We start from the raw sequence: 12186 nt of genomic DNA on the forward strand, positions 1-12186 counted from the left end.
CATTCATTTAATTGTATTATCCATGAAATGACTTCAGATTAAATCAAATTGAACCCAAGTCTGTTTCTTTTAATCGCAAACACCTGTGTAAACTAATACAATAAGACTGACTGAACATTAATTTGACAAACTTACAAATGTGTGTTATATTTTATAGTTTTTATCAACACAATACTTAGATACTGATAAGGTAGTGACTAAACAAAAATGGGTTACCCCTCCCAGTCCAAATAATGTATGATAGAGAGAGGCAAGATAAACACACAATAAGTTACATACAAGAGAAAACACATGCACTTATTTACAATGACATACAGTGCATTTGAATAAAAAGCAACACCTAAAATGGAAAAAGCACATTGTGGTAATATATAAGAATGATATATGAAGTCTTCAAATGGAGCATGAGATGTATATGTGTCAGCTTGATCGCTCCCATACATTTCATACAAAGTCAGAGAAACTTGCTCTAATGAAGTCCCATGGGTAAATGTCCTTCAATTAACATGCTATCCAAACTTGATCCTTTGTGAAAAGGAGTCCTTTATCTCAGGCTGGTGCATCTAATTTTCATGAGGGCTGTGTGGATGTAGTATAGGCCTGTGAGTCCAGAGCCCCTATAGAGTAGTCAGACTGGACTGGTGTTTCCAGTATGTTGTGGCGCTGCCTGGTGCCTAGTAGTCTAATCTTTAAGTCCCAGGTTCTTCCTCTCTGCTCCTCTCTCACCCCCCAAGGTCTTCTCGTTCCCTATTCCATTCCCCTGTCGTCCCTGGGACAATACCTCTGTACTGAGGACACAAAAACACAAACATTAGGGAATATTATCAAGATAAACAAAAAGGATGTAAACTGACAAGTTATAGAAATGTGTCATTAAAAACATTACCTGTTGATGTGATTTGGGGTTTGTGGTTTGTTGTCATCGATGAAGTTGTTGTGCCTGTAGTAGTCGAGGAATGTGCGGGTAACATTTCTTCCCAGATTCATGTCTGAGGGGACCGTGTTAAGGTTATTTTCTATAACATGAACATATGGCGCTGTTGGCCTTTAGTTTAGTCAACACTAAGGCCATTTCTCCCTGGCTGGGAGGCCTTTACTGGAGTTACAAAGCCTCTAAATCCTGCCTCCGACACTCTACGAATAATTTAAAAAAATAAAGCCCTAGTTTCTCCCTCACAGAACGAATAGAACCATTTGCAGTAAATAACTAAGCAATAACCAGTAGAAAAATGTGGTACATAAATGACCAGTATACAACACACTGTGTTCCACACTAAGTGAGGGTAAATCAATTGCATTTCAGTCTGGTCAGCCAAAAACACGAAGGGGGAATCACATAGCGGCAATTACTTACCACCTAGGCTTTATTTAAATGAATAAGTCTAGCCGTCATCGCCAACCACATTATGGAGGACATCAATAACTTGAGACACTCCATCATAAAACTGTGTGGCCATTCTGCGTGCAGTTGCCATGACGCTGGGCTGGATTAGACAGCAAACACAAATAATAACAAGATGATTTAGATTAAGGAAAAATGTAAAAAACAGTAAACAAACACTGTGGTCAATCTGGATGAATCAGCCGTACACACATAAACAATGTTATGCCAATACGGAAAACAATAAGAGAAACATTTCCTCATGTACAGTTATAATTCATAGGGCCAGAGCTCATGAAAACACTACAATAAATCCATAGACTATCAGAGATGAACACGGAGGTTCCCCAGTTCAGGTGCTTTGTTATTACGAATGTGTTCTTTACCAGACAGACAAATGATGAAATGTCACAGAGACATAATCGTTCACCTCTTGTTGTCATTTCCTTGTTGATGTTCAGATTTTACTTGTCTGTCACACCTCTGTGATTGAAACAAGTGCCCGTGAAGAAAGAAAGAAAGAAAGTGATTCAGTCGTTTGTCTTTTTTTCAATTTCTGTCAACGGTCAGAATTTACCCATTAAACATAAATCGTAGGCCCTATAGGTGCAATTCTATTACACAAAGCAGTTAACTCATAAAAAAAAAATCCATCCTTGGGCTGAATGGAGTTTCTGGGTGGAGGTCCATGCCTTTCTTGTAAGTGAATACATGCACCTGTGCACGCACATGCGCACGCACACACACACACACACACACACACACACACACACACACACACACACACACACACACACACACACACACACACACACACACACACACACACACACACACACACACACACACACACACACACACACACACACACACACAATTTTAGGTTCCAAAAGGGTTCTTTGCAGAGGGATAGGGTTCTACCAAGAACCATTTTCATCCTAAGAACCATTTATTGGAAGAAAGGGTTATTTGGTGAATGTTTGGAAGGCCAGAAGGATTCTTTTGAAGGTAAGAACGGTTCGGCATAGAACTCTTCTGAATCTGAATAAGCTTTTTTATTGTAATTTTACTTCTCACTTTTAGAAAGGAGTTTGAGTAATCTCATACGTTTAAAAGAAGTGTGAGAATGTTTTAAACTTTACCTATATTATGTGAATATTTGTGCATGTATCTGGTATTCCCTTAATCATTTTACATATACCCTACTAAAATAGTTGATATCTTCGGTGAAAGCATGAGCTGGCACACACCCAAAAAGATAGTAGAGTTGCTGACTAACGGCGTGTAAACTGTAGGCTATAAAAATTGAGTCGCAAAAGTGTTCAGAACCCTTGGCTTTCTTAACATTTTGTTTCACAAATTGGGATTAAAATGGATTCAATTGTCATATTTTGGTCAACAATCTACACAAAATATTGAGTAATGTCAAAGTGGAAGATTAAAATATCTTGAAAAATATATAGCTGTTGCATAAGTTTGTTTAGGCAATCCTAAATTAGTTCAGGAGTAAAATTTGTCTTAACAAATCACATAAGAAGCTACATGGACTCATTGTGTGTGAAATAATAGGGGTTGACATGATTTTTGACACAATACCCAATAACGAAAAGCAAAAACTGAAATATCACATTTACATAAGTCTTTAGACCCTTTACTCAGTACTTTGTTGAAATACATTTGGCAGCGATTACAACCTTGAGTCTTCTTGGATATGACGCTAAATCATCAAATCAAATCAAATCAAATTGATTTATATAGCCCTTCATACATCAGCTGATATCTCAATGTGCTGTACAGAAACCCAGCCTAAAACCCCAAACAGCAAGCAATGCAGGTGTAGAAGCACGGTGGCTAGGAAAAACTCCCTAGAAAGGCCAAAACCTAGGAAGAAACCTAGAGAGGAACCAGGCTATGTGGGGTGGCCAGTCCTCTTCTGGCTGTGCCGGGTGGAGATTATAACAGAACATGGCAGAGTATGGTCCAATAATAATAATAAGGCAGAACAGTTGAAACTGGAGCAGCAGCACGGCCAGGTGGACTGGGGACAGCAAGGAGTCATCATGTCAGGTAGTCCTGAGGCATGGTCCTAGGGCTCAGGTCCTCCGAGAGAGAGAAAGAAAGAGAGAAAGAGAGAATTAGAGAGAGCACACTTAAATTCACACAGGACACCGAATAGGACAGGAGAAGTACTCCAGATATAACAAACTGACCCTAGCCCCCCGACACATAAACTACTGCAGCATAAATACTGGAGGCTGAGACAGGAGGGGTCAGGAGACACTGTGGCCCCATCCGAGGACACCCCCGGACAGGGCCAAACAGGAAGGATATAACCCCACCCACTTTGCCAAAGCACAGCCCCCACACCACTAGAGGGATATCTTCAACCACCAACTTACCATCCTGAGACAAGGCTGAGTATAGCCTGAGCTTGACACACCTGTATTTGGGGAGTTTCACCCATTCTTCTCTGCAGATCCTCTCAAGCTCTGTCAGGTTGGATGGGGAGCGTTGCAATACAGCTATTTTCAGGTCTCTCCAAAAATGTTCAATCCGGTTCAAGTCCAGGAACTTCAGAAACTTGTTGCGTTGTCTTGGCTGTGTGCTTAGGAATGTTGTCCTGTTGCCACAATGTGAGCGCTCCGGAGCAACTTTTCATCAAGGATCTCTCTGTACTTTGCTTCGTTCATCATTTCCTCAACCCTGACTAGTCTCCATGATGCTGCCACCACAGGGATGGTGCCAGGTTTCCTCCAGACGTGAAGCTTGGCATTCACATTTTTTTAATTGTATTTATCTTTTCGTTGCATAAGATGAATCAACCAATCAATGCACATGCAAAAACACAGATATTGACACAACAATTCTGAAAATCAACCTGCAATTGAGCATGCTGGGAAATATGATGACGATGGACGTGGTTTTGAGTGACACAATTACACAATGAGTGACACAATTACACTCAACTCTGATTATTAACACCAGGGCCTTGGTCAGGGAGGTGACCAAGAACATGGATGGTCACTTTGACAGAGCTCCAGAGTTCCTCTGTGGAGATTGGAGAACCTTCCAGAAGGACAACCATCTCTGCAACACTCCACCAATCAGGCCTTTATGGTAGAGTGACCAGACGGAAGCCACTCCTCAGTAAAAAGCACATGACAGCCCGCTTGGAGTTTGCCAAAAGCCACCTAAAGACTTTAAGACCATAAGAAACAAGATTCTCTGGTCTGATGAAACCAAGATTGAACTCTTTGGTCATGGAATGACAATCGTCACATCTGGAGGAATCCTGGAACCATCCCTACGGTGAAGCATGGTGGTGGCAGCATCATGCTGTTGGGATGTTTTTCAGCGGCAGGGACTGGGAGACTAATCAAGATTAAGGCAAAGATGAAAGTAAGAAATTTAAAAGAGATACTTGATGAAAACCTGCTTGTCACGAATACCACCGAAGGTGGCTCCCCTTCCTGCTCGGGTGGCGCCGGTCTATTAGCTGCCACCGATCCCTTTTTCCTTTTCGTTTGTTTTTGTCTAATTGTTTTCACCTGTTCCTTATTGGGGTTTTGGGATGGGTGTTATTTAAGTTAGTTTTGCCCACTGGTGTTTGTGTGGGCTTGTTGGTTGTTACGTTTGGTGATATATCGTGTTTTGGTTTTGGGTTTTTCGCTGTCCAGTGTGCGTCTAGGTTTTGGGTTGGTTTAGCGCCAGTGTTTTGGGCATTCACCCATGTTTTGGACCTGTTACGATTTGAAGGACATTAAAGCGTTTTCCCGTTCATTTTGCTCTCTGCATCTGACTCCTCACTCATTTCACTCACTTGTCGTTACACTGCTCCGGAGCATTCAGGACCTCAGACTGGGGCAAAGGTTCACCTTCCAACAGGACAACGATCCAAAGCACACAGCCAATACAACGCAGGAGTGGCTTCGGGACAAGTCCTATGGGGACAAACTGAAGAACACTATATGTTTGGAAGATATGTTAGAAGAGCAACATATATTACTTCTAGCCCTCCACTGAACTGATGGCTATAATTTTGAGGATTCTTTTGAAGACATGTAGCAGTACAAAATAGGCCGATTCGTCCTCCACAGAGAATGACTGTATCTACACTGAACAAAAATATAAATGCAAAATTTTTAAATGTTAAACAATTTTAAAGAGAGCTACAGTTCATATAAGGAAATCAGTCAATTGAAATAAATTAATTAGGCCCTAATCTATGGATTTCACATGAATGGGAATACAGATATGCATCTGTTGGTAACAGATACTGTACCTTAAAAGAAAGTAGGGGCGTGGATCAAAAAACCAGTCAGTATCTGTTGTGACCACCATTTGTCCATAGCTTATACCTGCCCATACCAGAACCGCCACCATTAGGCACTCTGTTCACAACATTGACATTGACATCAGCAAACCGCACGCCCACACAACGCCATAAACGCTGTCTGTCAGTTGAAACCGGGATTCATCCGTGAAGAGAACACTTCTCCAGCGTGGCAGTGGCCATTGAAGGTGAGCATTTGCCCACTGAAGTCAGTTACGACGCCGAACTGCAGTCAGGTCAGGACCCTGGTGAGGACGACGAGCACACAAGTTCTCTAAAATGACATTGGAGGTGGCTTATGGGTAGAGAAATTAACATGAAATTCTCTGGCAACAGCTCTGGTGTACATTCCTGCAGTCAGCATGCCAATTGCACGCTCCCTCAAAACGTGAGACATCTGTGGCATTGTGTTGTGTGACAAAACTGCACATTTTAGAGGGGCACTCTATTGTCCGCAGCACAAGGTGCACCTGTGTAATGATCATGCTGCTTAATCAGCTCCTTGATATGCCGCACCTGTCAGGCGGATAGATTATCTTGGCAAAGGAGAAATGCTCACTAACCTGGATGTAAACACATTTGTGCACAAAATGTGAGAGAAATAAGCTTGGAACATTTTTGGGATCTTTTATTTCAGCTAATTAAACATGGGACCAACACTTAACATGTTAAGTATATATTATTGTTCACTATATACAGATCTATTTTAACCTGCTCTACAGGATGTTATCCTAAGAGGTCATGCTACACCAGCCACTGGGAGACCACCATCTGTCATGTATCCTTGACATCTTCATTTTGACCTCGGGAAAGTTTTGTGTTGCCCCTTGGTCAACAGAAACGCCGCCAGCGTAAACGCATACTCTGAACAACGACAGAAATGGCCCAGGATCCCGTGGAGTGCAGATGGCCTCTCAGCTTGTGATGTCACATCTCACATCTATCACAGGAAGTTGGTGATGGACAAACGTTTCGGAAGGAGAGGACTTCATCTGCACCACAGCTACACACGGGACACTCCAGCACCCTGATTGGCTGCCGGCCCGTTGTCAAAGGCAACCAGAGCGGTCGGGATGGGCTGCTAGCGGCAGGAAGTGGGACTCTGCCAAAGCACAGCTTGAGGGCCGCCCACAGAAAATATTAACTCTACACACCAGGCAGGAAGAAAAGGTGCTGCATAGTCAAGGGGTGTGGAAGTTTGGCATCCCTTCTTGCAACAGTGCATAAAGAAAAAAATATATGCAGTTGATAATATGTAAGTCTTTCACTGACACAAAAAGACACATTCCACTTAGAACACACAGACAGTACATTTTCCCTTTCAGAATGAAGGCACAATTCAGAATTTCTCTTTTACTATCAAATATTCTTCCAATTCCTTGTCACCATAGAAAATAAGGCTGCCCAATATAAGTAGGTCCACTGGCACTGTCAGGTAGAGAATAAGCCTTCCCTGAAGGACCTTCTCTGCCAAGATGGACAATATCTTCCTCTTAGGCTAATTTCTATACTAAATCTCCCTCCCTGGAGATAAACGCAGGACATAAGGAAAAAAGACTGGACACTAGACAGCTGGCTCTGAGCTCATTAGCAGTCCATTGTACTGTAATTCACAGAGAGGACAGGCCAGAGAATACAGGATGTCCCTAGGAAACAAGGCAAGAAATTGGGTGGTAAATTAGGGTGAGCGCTTCATCGCGTTATCAGATGGAAAACAGAACAAGGGAAGTAGACTACAGTCGATCTCAGAGAGGAATTCTGTGTGTGTGTAGCTTGCTGGTTAAGGTGATAGGAACTCACCTTTTAGTACATTGGAATGTCAGGTTGATGAGAAGGGGAGAGTTGTGCTGGATCTACAGTGGGGCAGAGAGGAAGGAAGCAGCCTCTCTCTCTCTCTCTCTCTCTCTTTCTCTCTCATTGGATCGTGAGGAGGTATAATATCTCTTCTATCCATCCTTGTAGGATCGATAAAGGCCTATGTTGTGACTCAAGGACGAGCCAACATGGAGCTGATGAGGTGACGAGACAACAGGGAAATGGACACTACACATTAGCTACGACAGATGATTTGTTTACCAGGCTGTTTATCTGCTTTCAGTGTCATGTGCCCAGTCTAAAGAAACAGACAGACGTACAATGATTCCCCAATGACAAGGAACAAGACGTCAGTGTCCACAGCAGACCATTCCTAACAAGAAAACAAATTAGGGACATCAGCACCATCAATACCTTCAAGTGACAGGCCTGTCACCAGGGTGTCACAAAGAGCCAATTAACAATGCTAATTAAAACAGTAAACAGCGGTGGACAAAGGGAGCATGTTTTTCCCCCTGCAGCTCAACTATGCTCAAAGACCTTGTGTCATTTTCATATAGGACAAAAGCAACAAAACATCCATCTCCAACAAGAGGACACAACCAGGTAGTAAACTTTGTAGCTATTGTGTAAAGCTTCATTCATTTGACATACAACACCTGTTCCCCCTATAGACTTATGGCTCCCCCTTACAGACATCCAGACACAAAACACAGGCATCCATGCAGTAACAAAGACAAAACACACACACACACACACACACACACACACACACACACACACACACACACACACACACACACACACACACACACACACACACACACACACACACACACACACACACACACACACACATCAGATAGGGGCCCATCTTCAGCAGACACCTAATCGGGAATGACAGCCGTGATATGGAGTAGCCCTGAGTGCTGCAGATCTGGGGTCTGTCCAGTGTCCGCTGCTTAAGAGGAGCAGAGGGAAGGCAGGCAGCAGATTTGGCCAGTGGCTAGATTGGTAAGTACGTACACAATGATGTCCATCTCACGCCATAAAGCTCTAGCTGGCTATTTAATCTGTCTGCCTAAAAGCCACTAGGGATGGTGATGGAAATATAATTTAATGAACCTGCGTCACAAGTCTCAAGTCTCCATGTGTACTGTCATGTAAGACAACTAATAGGGTTTTGATGAATAATTGGAAAGGAAGGCAACAATAGAAAAAAATAGATAGAAAAAATTGCAACTGGGGAAGAATATTTGCCTGATATCCATAATTTGCATACTTGTCACTGTCCATCAATTATGTCTAACAATCAGTGAATACTGAAATGTTCTATTGGCAAGTTTGGTATTCAAATGTGAGTCTAGCTCCCATGCTTTGTGCGTACCAATGTCATACTGTTGTCAGAATGATCTCCTAGACTGCAGTTAGCTGTCAGGCCGTGCGGTCTTCAGGCAGGGAACCAGTGGGCTGGTGATTGATGTTGAAGCCAGGAGGAACCACTGAGCTGTCCGGTTCCACATTGTGCTTCTAGTGCTGTATCAATTTATGTGTACGGAAGCCAGCACAACTTAAGTGAGGCAGAAATATCAAACTAAGGGTTTGACAACATGGCCGTGCTTGAGTGAGACTTTTACTGTGAGACCCAGGGATAATGGGTATTTCAGGACAGGGGGAAATGGCACACACCCGGAACATGGAGCAGTCTCTCTTCAGTGGATTAAAGTCCAACGCTGGACTTGTTAACTTGTCAAAGTAAAAAGGGCAACACGTAGATGCCTCTCACCACTGGCATGTCTGGGCATATGACACAGCTAGTGATGGAGTTCATCGTCCAATCAACCATCACCATCTTACTTTGAGTAAATGCAAGGCATTGCGTAAAGTTTTATAAAATACCAAAAAGTGGGAAGATTTGAAAGTCACAGATTACTTGCTCTCTCAGTCAAAGCGTCAAGCTGGGTTTTGAATAAGCTCCCAGATTCTCTCAACCTTCACACTTGCTGGTCTCACTGTTAATGATGCTCTGACATTACAGTGTGTATACAACATAACATAAAAAAATATTTTTGATGGAGAAAATAGAATAACCTGAAAACCCACACAATAATCTAAAGGACAAAATAGAATAACCTGAAAACCCACACAATAACCTAAAGGACAAAATAGAATAACCTGAAAACCCACACAATAACCTAAAGGACAAAATAGAATAACCTCGACACAAGGATAAACCAAATGTGCCTGCTCTGTCCTGCTTCAGAGATATTACACATACTTAAAGTACCACATCACTTTTTAAGAAAAAACCTTTTCATTTATCTATAGAAAACAGCTCCACAACAAAGTCTTTGAGCAAGCGACTGGTACTGTACCTTCATCTGGATGAGTGCTCATCTCCTCATAATGTTTCCCATACCCATCCACGAAGAGCCATAACAGACCAACACAGAGACTTTAGACTCAGAGGGACACCAGTCCTATGAAGCCTCTATGGAATCTTCCCAATATAAGAACAAAGCAAATGCCACAGTGAAATCTCAGCAAGAAACATAATCTCTCTCCATTTTGTGTGAGATTACAGGTGGTGCTAAATCATTAAATGACAGGAAATATTCCAACTGCTCTGGTGGGGAACATTCACAGCTTGCTCATCCAATATAATGAGTCTTTAAGACCTGGGTTACCATACACAGGGGAAGGAAAGGAAGGACAAATCTGTGAGATTGAAAGATTTCCCATCCAGCACCCTCTCTGAGGCCCTCTATGCTGTGATAAAGGCCCATGCTACTAGACAGGTTAAGATTTCAATGCCGGTGGCTACAATAGTCTCAGCAGCATATCGGAAAAGGTTGGGTTAATTTGGGGTCCAGGTAATTATTTATTTGTCATTAATTTGTTTTTTGGAGCGGGATGGGGGTTGCAAAGCTTAAAGGTCTTTGTTGATGATTTGCACGCTCCATAGGCCAGATCACTGGCGCGTAAAAGCGACATGGCTGGTTCCTTCAACCTGTCTGACCCCAATTTTTGCTCTACATGAAGTCTCCGCTGTCCTCTCCCCTCGTAGAGCTGACACTCCCCATCCCCAGGCCCAGCCTCACGCAGCCCCCAGGGCCTGTTCTTGTCTGACCTTCAGCACCCCACCTCCCCTACCATGACTCAGTCCTCCCCTCCACCTCCCCATCACCCACCACGCTCGCCTCACTATGGAATTACTATACAATGCTCTGCCATTTAGATGAATACCTCACTTAATCCATCTTGCTCTCAGCCAGCGGACTTTAGCACAGAGAGACCAACAAAGACTGCCAGTAAACACTGCTGCTCCCGAAGCATAAAGGAGGGGTGTGACGGGCCACCGCAGCTCTGTTCGGTTTTCTCATCTCTTTCTTTAAGCCCAATGCACAGCGACAAATAATCAAGGGACTTGTTATGCCCTGGTTATTTGGCATAGTGGCCACCTATCTATGCAGTATGATGCTGGCTATCACTGTGGTTATGCTATGTACATACATATTACAGAAGCATCTACTGTTCCAACTGTCTTCTCTATACAGCACATCTGTTTCATGTGGGAAAACAAAAAAAGGAACATGTTCAAGGAGAGGGAAAGTTGTGACTCTTTCCACACACAGCTTTTTTTTGTGGTTTCCATCCCATTTTTGACACTAAGGGAAAATAATATTCTGGCTACAGAGTAATTCTACATGGATGGGTTTCTTATTATAGAGAGACAGTCAACTAGTCCTTGGACTTGATGGTTCAGTGAAACACTAGGTGGGGAAAAAGCACTGAGTGAAATGAGAAGTTTGAAGATGGCGCTACAGTGGATAGCTGCAATCTGACCAATTCTGCTATTTTCTGTTTTATGCTGTGTGATTTTATATAATATTTCCGCCATTATTTCCTATGACCAAAAACAGCTTCTGGACATCAGAACAACGATCACTGGAGATCATTCGATTTGGTTGAAGATTTCTACTTCAAGGAGTAGACAGCTGTGGATGTACTGCTCTTTCCAGACCAGGCCCTAATCGCGGGCCTCAAAAGAGGAAGAGATGGCACAAGAGGGGCAAACGAGCAGGCTTCCTGACGAGACTAAATGGATGATATACCGCCTCTACCCTTCGTTCTATTGGTGAACATAGAGAACAACAGGGACGAGCTCCGTTTGAGACTATCCTGTCAATGGGAGCTGAAGAACTATAATATCCTATGTTTCTCGGAGTCGTGACTGAACAAAGACTATGGATAATATACTGTACATCTAGCTAGTTTTTCTATGCATCATCAAGACCGAACATCAGCTTTGGGTAAGGATAAGGGGGAGGTGTGTGCCTCTTTGTTAACTACAGCTGGTGCGCAATCTCTAATACTAAGGAAGTCTCAAGGTTTTGCTCGCTTGATACCTCATGATAAACTGCAGACATACTATTTACCAAGTGAGTTTTCCTTCACATTTTTCATAGCTGTCTATTTACCACCACAAACCGATAATGGCACTAAGATAAAGCTGCATAGGGCCATAAGCAAACAAGAAAGCGCACATCCAGAGGCAATGCAAGGAAACTTACCTCATTTTTAGTAGCATGTCACTTGTGCAACCAGAGGCAAAAAAACACATACAAAGCTCTCCCTCACCCTCCATTTGGCAAAT

At 42.8% G+C, this 12186-nt stretch overlaps 1 protein-coding gene across 1 annotated transcript in view; it reads right to left on the reverse strand.

Annotated features, from left to right (window-relative positions):
- Positions 1-682: 682 nt before the first annotated feature.
- Positions 683-12186, reverse strand: part of LOC109897490 (cytosolic carboxypeptidase 6) — a 469989-nt gene continuing 458485 nt past the window's right edge. The window contains exons 14-15 of the mRNA XM_031832857.1: positions 887-989; positions 683-788 (exon numbers count right to left, since the gene is read on the reverse strand). Coding sequence (XP_031688717.1) covers positions 683-788; positions 887-989 — 209 coding nt within the window. The remainder of the gene's footprint in view (positions 789-886; positions 990-12186) is intronic.

This window comes from Oncorhynchus kisutch, linkage group LG10 (assembly GCF_002021735.2).
Source record: "Oncorhynchus kisutch isolate 150728-3 linkage group LG10, Okis_V2, whole genome shotgun sequence".
Lineage (NCBI taxonomy): Eukaryota > Metazoa > Chordata > Actinopteri > Salmoniformes > Salmonidae > Oncorhynchus > Oncorhynchus kisutch.